Source organism: Haemaphysalis longicornis, unplaced genomic scaffold (assembly GCF_048455015.1).
Source record: "Haemaphysalis longicornis isolate Haplotype H1 unplaced genomic scaffold, Haemaphysalis longicornis Haplotype H1 scaffold_10, whole genome shotgun sequence".
Lineage (NCBI taxonomy): Eukaryota > Metazoa > Arthropoda > Arachnida > Ixodida > Ixodidae > Haemaphysalis > Haemaphysalis longicornis.
In genome coordinates this window covers 104041815-104059361 of record NW_027526204.1, presented here as the reverse complement: position 1 = coordinate 104059361, position 17547 = coordinate 104041815, and the positions used below count along the sequence as shown (strand labels likewise).

The 17547-nt window shown below is 47.0% G+C and overlaps 1 protein-coding gene across 3 annotated transcripts in view; it reads right to left on the bottom strand.

Moving 5' to 3' along the window:
- The window catches only part of Ptp99a (Protein tyrosine phosphatase 99A), a 232039-nt gene extending 224152 nt beyond the window's left edge, over positions 1-7887 (bottom strand). For 2 of the 3 annotated variants that reach the window (XM_077690245.1, XM_077690246.1), the window contains exon 1: positions 6182-7887. In XM_077690245.1, coding sequence (XP_077546371.1) covers positions 6182-6332 — 151 coding nt within the window. In that variant the 5' untranslated portion in view covers positions 6333-7887. The remainder of the gene's footprint in view (positions 1-6181) is intronic. The other variant, XM_077690247.1, reaches the window with a different exon arrangement.
- Positions 7888-17547: the final 9660 nt, after the last annotated feature.

Sequence of the window (17547 nt, the reverse complement as noted above, 5' to 3'; positions counted from 1 at the left end):
TCGAGCCCTGGCGCGCTTTGAGCGCTCGAATTACGTCATTACAGCAATGTAGCGGATATTTGCCGCCTCCTTTCTCTTGCAGCAATAAACGCATCCGGAAGCCACTTCAGAAAAAAAAAAAAAAGAGCCACAAAACAAATCACAAACAGAGAGCGGATAGTTCTGCAGTGACGAGCAAATCACGCAGTGCCGCTCCGTTCTGTTGATATCTACAGCTTTAACAATGCTTCCAGACGCGAATGAAAGAGTGAGAGCGCTTATAGGAAGCGTTGCAGAGTCATTTTAAACGGCAGAAACAGTCTGCGTTCCCCGTCACACAAACGAAACTTCAAAGCGCAAATCATGTTCTAAACAACGTTGTGCACGAGGACGTTTCCGCCAAGTCGGGCAGCCACTTCTCGGCGATCTCGTGGGCGACCCTGTACGCGGGCCACTGAACGGCGACCCCCTCTCCTCCGTTCGTGTGTCACGACAGAAGACGCTTCTCGCGAACATGGAGAAGATAAAAAATGAAATAAAGACGGAGCGTATACGTGACGCGCGGATCGCACGAAGGCGCGCGTGTGACACACGGCTTACGCGATGCGCAAGGCTCGACGGAGAATAATTGCCGCCGCGCCCGTTTTTAGCGTGGGCCGTGAACGCGGCGAGACGCAGGAAGAGAGAGGAGCGAGCAGGGTGGATGATGAAGTCGCAAAGAAGGGCTCTTGCTACGGCCTACACGTTTCCTTTCCTTGCGGGGGCGTTGATGCTCTCTGCCTCGCGCGGTGCGGCTGCGCGAAACGGTTTGCCGACGCCCTCCTTCAGGATTTGGGCAAGATGTGAGCTGACGAGGCGCTAAATACAGCGCCTGTGAGCGTTACGTCAGACCTCTGTGCATGCGATTCATCATCATCATCATCATCATCATTGCAGTCGTCATTATCATCATCGTCGTCATAATGATATTCTTCTTCTTCTTCTTCTTCCTCCTCCTCCTCCTCCTCCTCCTCCTCCTCCTCCTCCTCCTCCTCCTCCTCTTCTTCTTCTTCTTCTTCTTCTTCTTCTTCTTCTTCTTCTTCTTCTTCTTCTTCACTACAAAACGAATGCCGTTATTACTCACTTCCAAATGCTTCCGAGACCGTTTTTCGCCCCCAAATTTTCATATCCGATCCCCCCGCTTAGCTAGCAATCTTCCACTACATCTGGTCCCGCCTCTCGGCAGCCACTCTGATAACCTGGTAGTCCACAAGTTGCCAATTCCTCGCATTTTGTGCAGTGCCCAACTCCAGTTCGTTTTTCGTTAATTTGAGCGATGCCGCCCACACGAGTCTGTTTCTTAATACAAAACGCTCATTAAACTCTTCCGAAGCGTCGCTTCTGTCATTCTGCTTTCGGTGGTCCGTTCCGCGATACACACAGTAATCCCTCATTTACCCGTCGGATATATCGAAATATCGGTTAGGTCGAAACTTTTTCTCGCCGCGCAGTTACTTCCCATAGGCGCTATGTATTTCACTCCTTATCTCGAAACGTTTTTTTTTTTTTCGGGCGACCACGGATATCTCGAAATGTTGGCGGAGAGGAAACAAGGCAAAGGCCCCGACAGGCAGGTGATAAGGTCTCCATTTGAACACTATATCCCACTACACACCTAACGCGGACACGAACGGCAAATTTGCGCCGAGTACGCGCTGTATGTAACCGATGTTCCCGTTACCGGAATGCTCTCCGACGCCTGCATCGTTTAGATAGCCGTGGACGACACAGCTGATCATTAGGACGGCGAGGAGCCCGGAGAAGTGCCTACAATGGCAGAAACAACAAAGATGCTGCCTCTGCTTCGCAACAGAGTAGAGTGACGAACAACTGATGCGCTGCGTCGAGCAGCTCGAGAACGCTTGTCTGGTATTGGATGCGAACGCGAAACAGGCAAGCATCCCGCATTTCTTTCTTCGCAAAGATAAAAAAATGTTTTTCCTGCCCTGCGAGTTATTTTGCCTTTACTACGGAAGCTCCCCCCCTGTGCAGTGGAGCTCTTATTACCAGCACTAGCTCTTATTTCTCTCTCTCTCTCTCTCTCTCTCTCTCTCTCTCTCTCTCTCTCTCTCTCTATATATATATATATATATATATATATATATATATATATATATATATATATATATATATATATATATATATATATATATATATATATATATATATATATATATAAACTGCCCTTTACGGTGGCAACGGATGGTTTATAAAGGTAATAAGGGGCTCAATAAAAACCTAACGCAACGATTAGTGTCACGATGAACCAAATTTTATGACCTATATCCAAGGAATATGAATTCCATATGCAGGTGCACCTGCTGTATCAGTGCCTGGGAATGTTCGCCCGGTATCACACACTCCAGGGAGTTTTCCTGACAGTGCCGCATGCACGCCGGCGCGAGCTTTCCACACATGCAGAGGACGGCGAAAAATGCCGCACTGAGCAGTTTTTGTTTGCATTGCAGATAGAGACACGCAAGGCAAAAAAGATAGATGAATTAGCAAAAAAAAAAAATGCTAGCTTGCGCTGCGGCAGCACCTGGTGATAGGACGACCGGAAGGCGCTAGGCTGAGACCTGTATCATCGGCTCGTCGTATGTAGTCGGTCTCGCCAGTGTACGGGAAAGTCAGACGACTGGCACAGCATTCCGTCGTGAAATGACATTTTTTAGGCTACACAAACGCAAACATTTTGGTCTGTCTGTTACTGGATTCAACCGCACAGCACCCAAAAAAGAACAGGGGGAAAAAAAATTTCATTCCTTCCTACAGAAAGTTGCGAGAAGAGCGGAAGCTGGAAGTACGTCCTCGCTGAAAGTGCGCCCTCAATCGATCGCGAAACCTTCGAAGACCCACATCGCAAACGAAGAACGAACACCTTTGTGACGATTTCTCGCGCGCCAAGTAAAGGCATCTAAGAACGATCTAAATGTACACCGATACGTGGTTTGTGAGATAAATATGTATACCGTATTGACTCGAATAATGATCGCACCCCTGAAGTTTGCGGTTAAAGTTTGATTTTTTTTTTGTATTTCCCGCGCAACGAACGCACCCAGAACTGGCCGCAGCTATATGTCGTATGTGTGCCAAGTCCAGCTGATGGTGGTCGCGCGTACCTCCGTTTCCTTCTTTTCACAGAGCACACGGCTACGTGATTGCGGCAGACTTGCCGATATTAACGATGGCAGGTATGCGTTCAGTATTGATGAGGAAGAAACTCTCACTAACTGTACGTAATGTACCCACGAGCCATGTCTGTTTTGATGTCCCGCACTGCGACTGCGGCAGACACTTGTTGGTCGAACTGTTGTCATCTCGCAGCAAACTTCTTCCGACGGGTTCCGTAATTCACGAAAACCCGTCATTTTGCGTCACTTTGCAAAGCGGCTGGCCGTGGTGTGCGGAGTTTTGTTATGTTCTTATTTATATTTTTATTATCTTCATGAGACTTATCGCAAATATTTTGACAAACAACTTGCTTGCGTTTTCTGTGCTCAAAAGTTTTGGCGAAAAATCTACCCCGCGTAACACACCCCTAAATTTGCATCCATTTTTTTGAAAAAAAAAATGTGCGCTCCTTACGCGAGTAAATACGGTACTATAGTTCTCCTTCTTAATGATCGATACGTGTGTTGTCTTACCGAGAACCGTTCCTCTTTCGCGAATTTCAAGTAAGCGCGTTTTCACAATGAGCGACCGGTTTCACGCACGCACCGTATGTCCAGAAATCTTATGAGAGCCTTTAGGCCAACCAATCGGTCTGCGGGGAAATGCGTTAGTTTCTTGGCAGGACGCCATCGGTACGTCCCACTAAGAAAGCTCTCGCTTTAAAATGCTTGAATGCGTAGTGCACACAGGCAAGACCGTTCCAAACTACTGGAATGGTGATATTGCTCACACATGTCCCCATCATCATCATCATCATCATCATCATCATCATCATCATCATCATCATCATCATTATCACAAACAAATGCCTCTCCCATAGATTCCCAATTATACCGGTCCTGTGCTAACTGCGACCAATTTATCCCCGCAAACTTCTTGATCTCATCTGCCCACCTATCTTTCTGCCGCCCCCTGCCACCTTCTTACTCAACACCTTCAACACCCCATACCTTCTTACTCGCGTTTACAGATGCCACTACTTGAAATGCCGTCCCTCACCTCCTTCTAAATTGGCTTTCCAGCCCTGCGTTATTGTACGATACGAAAAGTCTAAACTTCCATAAAATAGGCAGAACGGGTGGCCAACGCTCGCCATTGTTCGCAAAAAGTATTGCTTTTTGTAAACCACCAAAGTGATGCTTTTCATTAATATACGCTGTCGCTACAAATATTAAAACGCGCATGATGTCCGCGCGTTTCTTAGCGACTCTGCGGGATCATAGCGGTTAATGACACGCTGTAAGAACAAAAAAAAAAGAAAAGAGGTTGTAGCTTATAGGGCAGATTTCAAACGCTTTTTTTTGTATATCCATGGGAGGAATTATGCTTTTTCGGGGGCGGAAAAAAATGGCGAATCGGTATTATGGGGTTTACCGAAAGTTAAGTATTGGGACAGGTTATATATACCCCGTAATGCGATCAACCAAGAGCACAGGGAAGACGAACGCTCTAAACGTATTAACTGCCACGGCCCACAGGTGAAAAAAAAAATGCAGTGGCTTAGCTCGGCAATGCCAGGATATACAGCGTGAGCTAAGGTTCGGCTGGTTATTCTTTGGTTTCCTGGTTGTCTAGGATTAGGTGATTATCATGGTTACTGCTGCTAAAAAATTTCCAATCCCATCCAGTCCAGTCCAGTCCGGTCCAGGAGCCACGCGAAATGGCTATCAAGCGGCTCCGGCTCAGCGTAAGACTTGGCTACTGCGCAACGGAGGCGCTCAGCTGAGCACGCGCTGGCGCCAGCGCGTCTGTCGCGGCTATGACGTCACTCCTCTGGAATGCCCAGACCGGCGAATGTGCAGACTCTATTCTCTGCACACCAGTAATCCAATGTAATACAATCCAATTTAATCCAATCCAATTCAATTGAATCCAATGCTCCTCGCGCTTGCGCAGCACGGCCCTTTAAGGTCCACGCGAAACTGCTCAGCCTCGGCCAGTGTAGCTTACGCTATAAAATACTAGAAGCACGAAGGCGCCCCAAACAGTTCTTTGTGACAACTGGTCACGTCTGCAGATCACTCGCTTCCTCAAGCGATGGGCCGTTCGGCGGTTCGACCCAGAGACCAACTAAATCAGAACGGTTGAGAGGACCGCTGTTCGAAGCTGCTGTGCAGAATTCTGCTTCACCTCTTTGTCGACCGGAGATCACGGCTCGGCAATTTTGAAGCTGCGACCGCAATCTGGAGGCATCGATCGCTGCGGTTTGTAATTGGGCGCCATTACGCATATTAACAAGGCAGCGCGCGCTTTTTGAATCGGTTGCTGTGATACTTCCTCGTGGGCGCTGCTGGTGGCCCGCTATCTTGTTTTCCCGTAACGCCATTTGTTATTCGTGCTCCGCGTGGGAAGAAGACCGCGGGATAATATACTGAATGAACGAACGAAGGCACACACACACACACACAAATATATATATGAAAAAAGCGACTTTGCTGTAATGGGCGTTTACTGTAGATACAGACTGACTATAAAGACGGCTACAGGCGGTCTCGAGAATGGCATTATTCAGCTTCAGCTGGGAAATTAAAACAAATTCGCACCTGGTATCCTCGACCTCTAGGCGGCCATTGACTTCGCGGCTTGTGTAGACATGCCTTGTATCGCGCTCCCTTATCTGCATCCACTAAAGTTATCTCATATCATGAACTGCATAAGACACATGTATCACTGTTGGATAGCTAACTCGCGATGCTACATACCTCTGCTTTTAACGTAGTCGCCATTTCAAAGATCTCCTTTAACCTATTAGTAGAGCAAGTAATAAGAACATTCACTTCAAGAAGGAGCGTTTAATCATCTCAACTGCGCGAAAACACGGACCCGCAGTTGTGGCTGCACGACAACAGACGAAGTCGTGCAACGATGCCAGGGCATAACCTTGGCCGAAACCCGCACTGACAGCGTCTTTCTCAGGCGTGACGTCGTATCAGCGGGTGGTATGAATAAAAAAAATAAAAACGAAAACGTACAGTCGACCTTCACTTACCATTATCGAATGCCGGGGCGGCGTCCGATAGCGCTGGACCGACCACAAGGACGTCGCAGGCGACCACGAGCAGTAGGATGGAAAGACCGGGCGCCGTCATCCGGGGCTTCAATTTGTGCCTGCTCGGCGTCAAGTTCCCGGCGACGCACATGCCGTAGGACACCTCCCACGTACTACAACGCACACACCGACACACACCTCCTCTTCTCCTTCTCCGCGTCAACAATCGTCTCGGGGCCGAGCCCTCGGTTCAAATCCATCGGAACGCATCGTCAACGGTAACTGCCTCACGAACTCCACTGCGGTAAAAAAGCGTCAAGCAGAAGCAGACGACTCGAAGCAGCAGACGACAGCTGAAAGCACCACCACCGCCGATGAACACGTCGTCGCGAGCAGACGACCGTTATCCAGCAGACGATAGCCGGGCAGCTGCCCCGCCGGCTTTTGCCCTCGGCGGCACGATCGCCGGCCACTAAGCGCGAGAACACCGGGCCCTGACAGTGCCGACATCTTGGAAAAGAGAGCGACGCGACCGCGACCCGATACCCTCCTTTCCCCAAATCTTGTTCCTTTTTATTTCAATCTCACGGCCTTTTAAGCCTCACCTCTTCACAACCGAAACTTCGCACCGTCTGTTAATGTCGCCGTAGGAAAGTGTCGTCTGCTAGGTGAGATGATATCGTCTGCTCCAAACTGAAACGAACGGATCGTCTGCTTCAAGAGTATCTCCTGCTTAAATATTTTTCGCCGACATCTTTTTTTGTGTGTGTCTTGGCCTCTGCAATTTTTCAATTTTTCGTTCGTGTTTTACTCTGTGCACACCAGCTGTTTCGAGGATAAAAAACCAAAAATGTCTTGAACTGCGTCAAAGGTATGCCAGCGCTGGACGACCAAGATTGCAAGGAGGTTAGGCTTTACCACTACGCAGCGCCGGTCAATCGCGCAGGAAGGTCAATTCAACGACGTTCGTCAAGAACCGCTTCCGCTGTTTCAGTCACTTGGAATTTCTGCGCTCTGCTGGCGATAACTGTGTGTCGAGTGACTCAAAAGCCTGTCGAGATAACGAAAGAACCTTCGACAACGACGTGTGAAAGTAAAGGATCCGCTAGGAGATAATCGCAATCTGCAAGGAGCACAACCGACTGTAAATAGAAAAGTGAAAGCGAGGATGCTTCAGGCGAAGAAGCGGTGACACTATTGGTCTGAAAATTTAAAGAGTTCCAGACATAGAGCTTGCTTATAAAAGGAGGAGTCAATATAAATTAAACTACATAGCATTAAAAAAAAACTAACCTAGGCTACGACAGCAGGTCAATAGCATCCACCGATGCGACTACTCAGAAAACTCACGGCTTTGCGGAGCACCAAGCGAAGCGAGTACATTCCAAAATTTCTTCTCCTTGGCAGAAGTCAAAGGAGAAGGCCGATTTCTTATGCGTCAAACGGACCGGCAAAACGAAAATAAAATAATCCGAAACCAAGGCGGCGGAACACAAAACCGAAGCAACTAAAAAAAAAGCACACGGAGCTGGTCGGTAGGGGTTCCGGCCTCAGGAGGCGACCCCTAGTTCACGCACCCACATCGGAAAAAATTCAAACAAGCAAACACCACGGCGAAGACGAGCGCCCGCGCACTAGGGCAAAGCACCGCGGAGTTGCGTGCGGTGTGGCGCGCAACCACCGACTGACAAGCGCGGCACGAAAAATCTCCGCATTCGAGAGCCGCAGTGTAGTGCCGGCTGCAGCAGCGCGGCTGGGCGGCGCGGGCAGGTGGCAGGGAATCGAAACTAAAACCCCGCTGCGGCTGCTTCGAAGACAGCTTGCGCCATCTGGCGGAAGGTAGCGCGAACTCCTACCAAGCTTCGTAACCGGGCGCGCCGGGAATATTTTGGGACCTGGCTTGCCGCGCGAGTTTTGTCTTTCAAACCGTGGCAAAACCACTCATTTCAGACCACTGACTTCCCGTGACTGTGGTAATGAAGCGCATAGAATTCGCAGGAAGGAAGTTAGCTTTGCCTAATGCAGGCAGACCGCGAAATCGGAAGCGAAACTGAACAGAGGAGGAAAATGTGGCGCCATCCGGTGGTATAGAATGAAAGTGTCCTCAATTCAGTGGTGATAGCCGCCGCGAAGGGGGGAAGGTCAGGGCCACGGAGCAAGATGTCAGGGCTACAGGGAATTCGAAGCGTTCTAGTTAATCATAATAACACACACGACAGTTAAACCGAATACAAACAATGTAGTTTGAAAAGTGCAACATCAAGTTGTGCGCCGATCGGTATTTGCATGTGCCACATTGTGCAGCAACATCTGCTCACTAAACAGCAAACCAGTCCACTTTCTCCCTGCTAGGTATAATGTAGGTGCCTCCAAACTTGTTGGCTGGAGGGCCGAACTGCAGGGGTTTATCCAGAATTTCGATTTTTTTTTGGGGGGGGATGTCGAAATCCTTCCGGGAGGTGAGGAGGGGGGTCTTGGAGCCTAGGGATTTATACACCCCCCCCCTAACACCACCCCAACACCCCCCCAGAAGGACTTCGACACCCCCCACAAAAAGATTCCACAACCACAAGCACCCTGCCTAGGGATTTATACAACATCCCCCAAACATCCCACCGACATCCCCCCGAAATCGAAATTCTGCATACACCCCTGCTTGGAGGGATCTTGGGGGCATGTACAGTCGATCCCGGATATATCTAACCCGGATATATCGAATTATTGCATATATCGAACAGCTGAAACATCCGCTGGGAAGTCCTATGCAAAAGTAAAGCACTTTCGTGCGCGTGTATCGAACTTTCGTTCACCGTCACATTCCATATATCGAACGCCGTGCCGCAGCTGCCCCTGAAACTGTGCTTCTCCTGATGGAGCTGTGGGCGATGACGATGACTTATCGCGCGTCGCGTCGCTTTTGGGGCCTTCAGTAGTTACAAAGTAACTCTATGCCTTCAACACCTGCTCCACCTGCTCGACACACTATAGCATGGGATACCCTCATGACAACGAGAACGCAGGGTGTGATTAGATGCGAAAGGGGAAGGGGATACCGACCGGAGGCCTGTGACCCATACAGACATACTCTGTGTTGTGACCCAGCGGCGGCTCTGCTGGCATGGAGACTGGCGCGGCGTGGTGCGTGTTTGTTTTTTTCTCGGCGGCCTGTCTCCGGAGACATGGTCGTGAAAAGAACATAAGAATTTGGATTTAGCGGTGAAGGCGGACATCATTAGACGGCCAGTGAAAACTAGTCGTCGGTTGCAGAGGCATTCGAAATTCAAAATTCCTCGCAGCCCGTTGGGGCACGACACTGCGCAGCAAGCTGACGTAAGGCGAATGCAGCGAAGCACAGCCGTCGTGGAGCCAATCGTGTGCATATTCCTGCAGTGCTTCAGCAAACAGCTTCGTTACGGCTCCTGACGAGAGGCGTTCGGATACAACAGACAACGGCGTTGAGTGCCTCGAGAGTGAATTATAGAAAGCTGTCATCACTCCCATGCGAAATCCCGGGGGCCGCAGCAGCATGTAAGTTCGTAACTGTTGACGACAAGGTGCAAGGTGGTGGTGGATCGCGACGATAAGGATATCGCGGTGCGGATCGACGTCACCGAAAAAGCGGACCTTACTAGCGACGCCGACGACGTTCCCAACTGCCTACTGCACCCGAGCTTGCGTCTGAATTCAGCGTAATTCGTGGCCGTGGTGGCGCTGTAGACGGCGACGGGCTTTCTCATTTAAATGGCGTTGGTAGGCTTGAAGATAGCTTGGTGAACTTCATGACGAGAAGATAAAGCAAGCGAAGCTCACGAACCTTTTTTCGTGCTGAATTAAGTGCGGTGGTCGTCGCGCTGTTTCATATTTTTCATGCTTTGAAGAGCAAATCGGGAAGCTACCGCTTGTCGCCGTCTCTCAAAGCTATCAGTGATGTGCGGAGTTTTCAGGCAAGCTCCAGATGGGCATATTTTATATTTCGAATTATCGATATATCGAACTATTTCGCGATCCTCTTAGAGTTCGATATATCCGGGATCGACTGTATATAAATCCTTGGGCGGGGGCTCGTGGTTGCTCAATCTTTTATGGGGGATGTCGTAGTCCTTCTGGGGAGGTGCTAAGGGGGGGGGGGGGACGTGGGACGTGCCTAAATCCCTGCTGGACTGAGTTCTTGAGGCGGAAGCGAAAGCAAGACCATGAGCCACGATAGTTAATCGACCAAATCGTTGTAAATCCTTAAAAGGTGCGGATTTCAACGCAGGTTTTCAAGCACAATTTAAAAGAAAGAAAGCTTTACGAAGCAGGAGGTGGTAAGACATTCAGGAGCTCGCTATTCACGTGCAATTACAGCGAAATTCCGTTCATACGTTTTTTCCCGGACTGGGAAAACAAAACGTAACAACCAGGAAAACGGAGCAGTGAGGAAACCTCCCGAAATGAACGAAAACAGTATAGCTTTGACTTGAAACCATGTATTTCTGCAACTTTGGCTTTCAAACCTTAAAAAAAAAAAAAAAAAAAAAAAAAAAAACTCGAGAATGTAGGATTACCGCTTTTTGCAGTTGCCGGACAACACCACGCCTGGAATGCAAGTTCCCTAGCGATGGCGACTCTCCTCCGCGCTGGCTGCTTGTCTACTGCGTTTAGCTACGTCAAGCTTTTCCTGAAGGGAAAGCGCCTCCCGTTTTCGCGGTGCCATCATGGCTCGACAAAGTTCGCGGTTGCAAGTGTTCAACCGTGTTCTCAAAGATTCAAGCGCACGATGACAAAGAGAGCGCGTGCTATTCTTGCGGGGTGCTTTATGGCAAACACGCATTTCCGGCATTCCGAAGTGAAGCTTCCGTTGGGGACGCTCTGTCCGGCCAACAACAGATCGAGGTCGTGACTTCACAGCCAAAAGTCACGTGATAAAGACATCTCGCCACTTCCTGGAGCGTGGGCTTTTTTTTTTTACTTTTATCGCGAAGGCACTGCGCATAGCATCAAGAAGTTATGCACTGCGGTAAGGTGTTTTTTTATCACTATTGCGCAGGTACACACGCCCTTCCGCATCGGTAGGTACACTTTGGCGTTTGTTTGATGCCCGAGTTTGTGTCAACGTAGCCGCTGGTCAACGTCGTGGACGGTTGCTTACATGATTGTCAAGTGTAGCGTCGAGCTGTTGGTTGATAAACGCGCCGCGTATCTGCTTTAAGCGTGTTGCTCATATTGCCTGTTCGGCAGTCACTGACTCCACCATAACTCCGCTGTAGTACCAGTACCAGGCCCATAAAAAGTTTGGATGACCGATCGACCACCGCTAACTAGCGCCGCTTTCACCGCTAGTGCGGACAGGCTTTGCCGCAATGCACCTGTGACGTGCGGCTAAAGGACAGGAGGAAGGAGTTGAAAAAAAATATGAGCGCTACAAGAACAACGGACGAGAAAGGCAAGCTGCTGGCGTAGTTGTCGTCCGTTCTTTTCTCACGCTGTTATTGTAGCGCTCATAATTTTTTTTTATTTTATTTTGTCAATATCATAGACCAACTCAACCAAAACACGTTTCGAAGAAAAAGGTGCTTTAGGAGAGCACTTTAATTTGAAAATATTTGTTCCTATTAAAAGCTATTCCAATAAAACAGCTTTAAAAGCAGAATTTCATATCCTCGCAGCCCTAGCTAGACTCTACAGAAGCTCCTATAAGAAATACAACTAGGAGGGTTGCGGGCTTTTAGTTCAGACATTTTGTAGTGGTAGCAAATATTATTTCATTTCGTACCGAGTGCCTATAGCATGGCAGAAAAAAAAAGGAAGCAGCAGCAGTAACTCGGACAAGCTGTTTTGATACCGCAGTTGAAGTAAGATCAAGTGGCAGGCTTTATCCATCTTGCGCAAGAACGGAACCGATAGCTGTTTAATAAGTGGATGGCCTCCCCTGGTTTACTTGGCTTCCTTTGCATTCTGGCTGCCTGTTTGTGAAATCTAACCATGGGTATTCTAATTCCTGTGTGGTGGTAGTGTTGTTCCTCGTGAAAAAATATTGTAGTAATGATGTACACTGTCTGACCTTTTGAATAAAGCCAATATGTGGGTTACATACATAGTAGGGCTGGGTGTCGGTTAAAAGTTTTATTCCGATTAACTGGCTAGCTCTAATGTGTTCATTAATCAATTATTCGGTAGTGTTGATTTCGAAAGAAAAATGACCAAAAATAATATTTTAATAGAATCCATACAACAATAATATTAATACTAATAAAATGCTTCTCCGTCCCAACAGTTTTAATTGCTATCATCTCTGAGTATATTTGCATTGTTTTCGGTTTTAGCGTCAGGCAGGTTATTTGAACGGAAATATGGTCCTCGGCATGCACACACTTTCAACGTGGTACTCCTGTTTCGGTTTGCTCACATGACTTCGACCGACTAAAAAATTTATCACAACTAAGGCATTAATCGGAAAGTCGATCGATCAATTTCCCACCCCTAATACATAGTCCATTCAAAAGCACCACATAACATTCAACGAGCCGAAATTTGTGCCTTTTGTAATTTGCACTGGGGACAAAAATTAAAATTTGCCACAATGGGCTGCAAACACCTCAAACACGTCAGACACGGGAATGTAAAAGGGATCACCAGCACTTTCTTTTCAGTGGGTGTGTTGGTAATAGCTGAATTGTTTTTGTACCACCTTCAGCAGTTATAAGGGAACAGTGCATTCCCATTAGGTGAAGCAGAAGCCACTGAATGAAGATATTTACTTTCTCTAAGGGCACTGCATGCAGTTTTTGTTTCTCTTCTAATAAAGCCTTTGCACTTTATTGAGTATAGGAGCCACACCACCATGCATGATAGTTTTGATATACAGTGCCGTTACCTAACTCTGTGCTTGTGATGTCGGCTCAGAAAAAAAACTTCACTGCAACAAACATTGAAGCCAACTTGTGTTCTGAGGCCCTGTTGCACCCAACACTGACTTTTTTCCAGGAAATTCAATTGCAATAAAAACTTGTGCCCAGACAGCCTGATATCTTTTCCAATTTCTTTTGTGCATTATACTACTCGCTTTTTCTCCATAGATGTTAACTATGGATGGCTAGTGTTAGTCTCACTTGTAGCTTACGGCCTAATTATTAGGTGAAGCCATGCAAACTTTTAGTGGGTGATGTACTGGATCTCTCATGTAGCTGACCGACGTGAACTTTTGGGCGACTTCACTCGTGTAAAGTGCAAAATTTGGATGAGACCAAGAAGGATGACATGACCAAGTGCTACTTCCAACTAGGATTTATTGGTAAGATACACTCGCAAATATACAGACAAAATTTTGACAAGAGACAAAGAATGACAGAAACAAGTGCAACTAAGTAGTACTGGTGAAGTACAGTCGTGTATATACAGACACCATGCAAACATCAGTAAAAAAAGCAAATTCCAGCGCATAAAACAGTTATGCATAGGCACATGGTAATATTTGTGACGCAGCTCATGCCCTGATGTACAAAGTATAACTAAATATCAGAACTTTAGGCAAAATTCCCATTTTTTCCTGGAGTCTCTGTAAACTTTGTTCAACATATAAGCACGAACTACAGGAATTAAATCAATCAACTGTTAATAGTGCATATAAGAACCTATTTTTAGATTCGTGTCTATACTGGCTTTTTGTTGCCCTAAAAATGCCTTTTTAGGCTTTCTGAGTCCATTTTACGTAACGTGTTGCCCCAAAACATACCATCAGAGTCAACTCTTCAGAACGTATACCTGCTATCAATGTGCAAATACATTATGAAAATTCACAACTTAGTGACTCATGCATATGGATTTCAGTGGACAGGGGATTACATGTGTCCAGATTGAAAAAGTGTGAGGGCCACTCCAACTAGAAGCCTTTGGAGAGAAACTTCCTCCTCTCGGAAACAGTGCAAGGAAGGGAGCAGATGCATCGGCAACTTTGAGGGCAGAGATTTTTTAGTCTTGAGAAAGCAGAAGGACCTGAAGGCAGTAATTTGGCTAGGAGTCTGGTATGGTGAGGGGAAAATGTTGTCAGCAAAGTGGTTAGAAGCATTCAGGCTGTGTCTTTGCAATCACCGGATAGAAATATTGAATAGGGACCATGAATATGCTGGAAGACTCAAAGCATCTTCCGGTCCCAGTGCTTTACTGCGCTGATTGAGCTAGTGTACATGTGTGTTCCTGCGTTGATCATTTGCAGTTTTGACAGCACAATGCACAGCTGAGAGTTCCAAAGGCGATTGGAGTGACAATAGCATGAGTACAGCTGACTATTGGCATCTTGATGGGGAAGTCTTGCATAGGTGACTCTTCCTTCTCTCAGTGAAATGGCTGCTTCTATGGGCAACCCAAAGCGGGTCTCGGAAATAGTAGTCATGGGTGTAAAACGCCATGGGAAAAGGTGTTTTGGTCAGGGACGTCTCGCAATAAAAATAAGAATACAGCGCTATGACCACTCACAGCTGGATGAACTTCGCTTTGCTGATTTATTAAGTTTGTGATAATACTGATCTGGGTGTGTTCCTGCATTAGGAAAACAGAGGGAAAATAAAATACCACGACACTGCAAATAGCTTATGTGTTAATATTCTCGTTCTGTACCATCACTGGGTGCAATTAGGCCAGGTAGGGCAGTTACAACTGCAGGAGGTGCATATAAGACAGGCTCACCACTTGCTGCAGCTATAAGGCCTGCGACGTGCAGTTATCAAACTTTACATGCTTTCAGCTTCCCGCTGATTTACGATTTAAAGTTTGCTCTTTTCACCAGTTAGGCAATGTAAAACAGTATGTATGCAATATGTAATAGTATGTATGTAAGGCACTTGTATTTGGAAGCCCGCATCATAAAGCTGCCTGCAAAAAATTGCTGCCCGTGCAAGCATCGCACTCAGCCATCAAGAGCGCAGACATCGAGGGCGATAGAGATAGCAAGCTAAGTGCAATGGCTAATCTCGCCTTTACCGTAAAACAAATTCTCCGTTAGTGGGACTGACCTCTTCAGCTTTCATTAAAGGTTTCCTCTCTCTCTCTCTCTCTCTCTCTCTCTCTCTCTCTCTCTCTCTCTCTCTCTCTGTCACCGTGGAATTCGTAGATGTACCGGAACACACTGACCTCGACCACGTCTAGTTTGCGCATTTATCTGTCACCGCAATAACAAGCCGAATGTGGTACGTCCAGCGTGGCACCCCAATGAACACAATCATTTCCTATTTCCACATCACTGAATTCGCTACATCACAGCACGGCATATCCTCGCTTGGTGAACTCTTTTGCTGCATGTTGTTGCTGACGGCAACGTGACTTGTTTTCTTGTAGGATATGGGGGCGCACAACTAGTGGTGTCACACTTCGTCCTCGATTGTTAGGGAAAAGATCGGTGTCGTCGTGTTGTCGCCGTTTGACCGGTGAGGGCTCAAGGTGACGGCGTCATTCGTGAGCTGGCTCAGAGAAACAGACAACGCGACGCCGAGGGACACTTCGACGATACACTTACTTGATTTAAGTAACCGGCCACGACAACGTATCATGCGGGTATCATCTACGTGGAAAGAAACCAACTCGGGCACAGAACAAATTCCCAGGGGCAAAATGACGCAATAACAACAATAATAATAAAAAAAAAAACGGTGAAGCGACCGTAGCGCTCACACACAATGCCTTTGGCAATCGCCTCCACATGCTTTGGCTGAAGCCTTGGTTGAAACTCCTTACCGTAGTGCCTGGCTTCTTGATGCTATGCGCAGTGCCTTTGTGATAAAAGTAAAAACAAAAAAAAAAAAGCCCACGGCCCAGGAAGTGACGAAAACGTCTTTGCCACGTGACTTTTCGCCTTTGCACTGCCTCAATCGACTTTTGCCTCAGCACCTTGGCAATTTTATTGTCAGAAGTTCAATAAACAAACAAACAAAAACGTTTGACTGTGACGTCACGGTCTCGATCTGTTATTGGCCGGACAGAGCGCCTCCTTCCATTGTAAGCGCAGTAATGATGGTGATAGCAGAGAGTAACATAGGACCATCTAGTAGTGACAAATCGAATCCGCGTGCGGCTTCATGCAGTCAGTTCCGTAGCCAAGCCTGGCAGAGACTCGTCAAACGTCAAACGTCAAAATGGCGGTCCGTGCATATGTTGCCTGGGCGCATGGAGGAAAGAAAAGGTTATTCTTTCCTCCATGCCTGGGCGGCTTTGGAGTGTCAGATCGCGACGAATGATCCGGCAACGTACTTTGAGCCACGACGTAACAGTAAGGATTTTAATACATTCGACTCTATGTGAGCTGCGCCGGGACTAAACAAAAACAACGTAGCGCTGAGGAACGTAAGAGCGGGGTTCCACTGTATATCGTATAGGTAGTTGCGACACGAAACACGTGACATAGAACATAAAGGCTTTTTAATTCGAACAAGTACAACCATAAAACTATTTACAGACAAGAGTATATCAATTAAATAAATTTGGAGTAGTGTGCCCAAGAAAACAACTCAGGAGGAAAAACAAAATTCAAGATTTACACATGGGTATATTTAGATGTTTGCAATATTAACGTATGTAGAAAAAAGGAAGAGTGTGATGAAAGCAAAATGTCCGACAGACACCGAGTAAAATACTGTATGTTTGATTTCTTTCTGATTATGTCACATTACGAAGATGGATAATGTGAGTGGTGGAGTGGATGTTTTGCGTTTATTACTGCAGTGAACTGTCGCGGCATCAGCTGATGAGCAAATATTACGTAGATAATTCAGGTGTTCGTCAGATTTATTATCCCCGTATCTTGACTTCAAACATTCCAATTGAAAGGACCTTTGCTCACGTAGGTAGCGGCAAACATTGCTATGTTACGTGGAGGAAAATAACTTTAGCTTGCAAACTGTCCAGAACCTATACCAGAAGAGCTTTACTGCAGTTCAATGATGTCTGATTGAAATGTAACTAGCACAGAATCCGCATCGCAGCCACATAAACTTTTATGATCCCTTTATCACATCATTAAGTCAGAACATCGCTAGAAAGACTGTGTCTGCGGATCACTCAAGACAGGAAAGAAAAATACTTTATCGGACTGCGGAATGGTCATTGAACAGTAGGGCACAATCATCGATGTTTCACCTCTTTCGCAAAACAAAACAAAACCATAATATAGGGAAGCTCGCACTCACGTGTAAGACGTGCATAGCGAAGCTGTTTCAGGTGAGCATTGCAGTACACATACCGTATTTACTCGATTCTAAGCACCCCCCTTTTCCACGATCGCGATACCCAAAGTGAGGGTAATGCTTGGATTCGAAAAACCAAATTTACCCCCCCCCCCCCCACCCCAATCATTTTTTTCCAGGCCGTATCTCGACGAGACGGGCGTAAGGAATAAT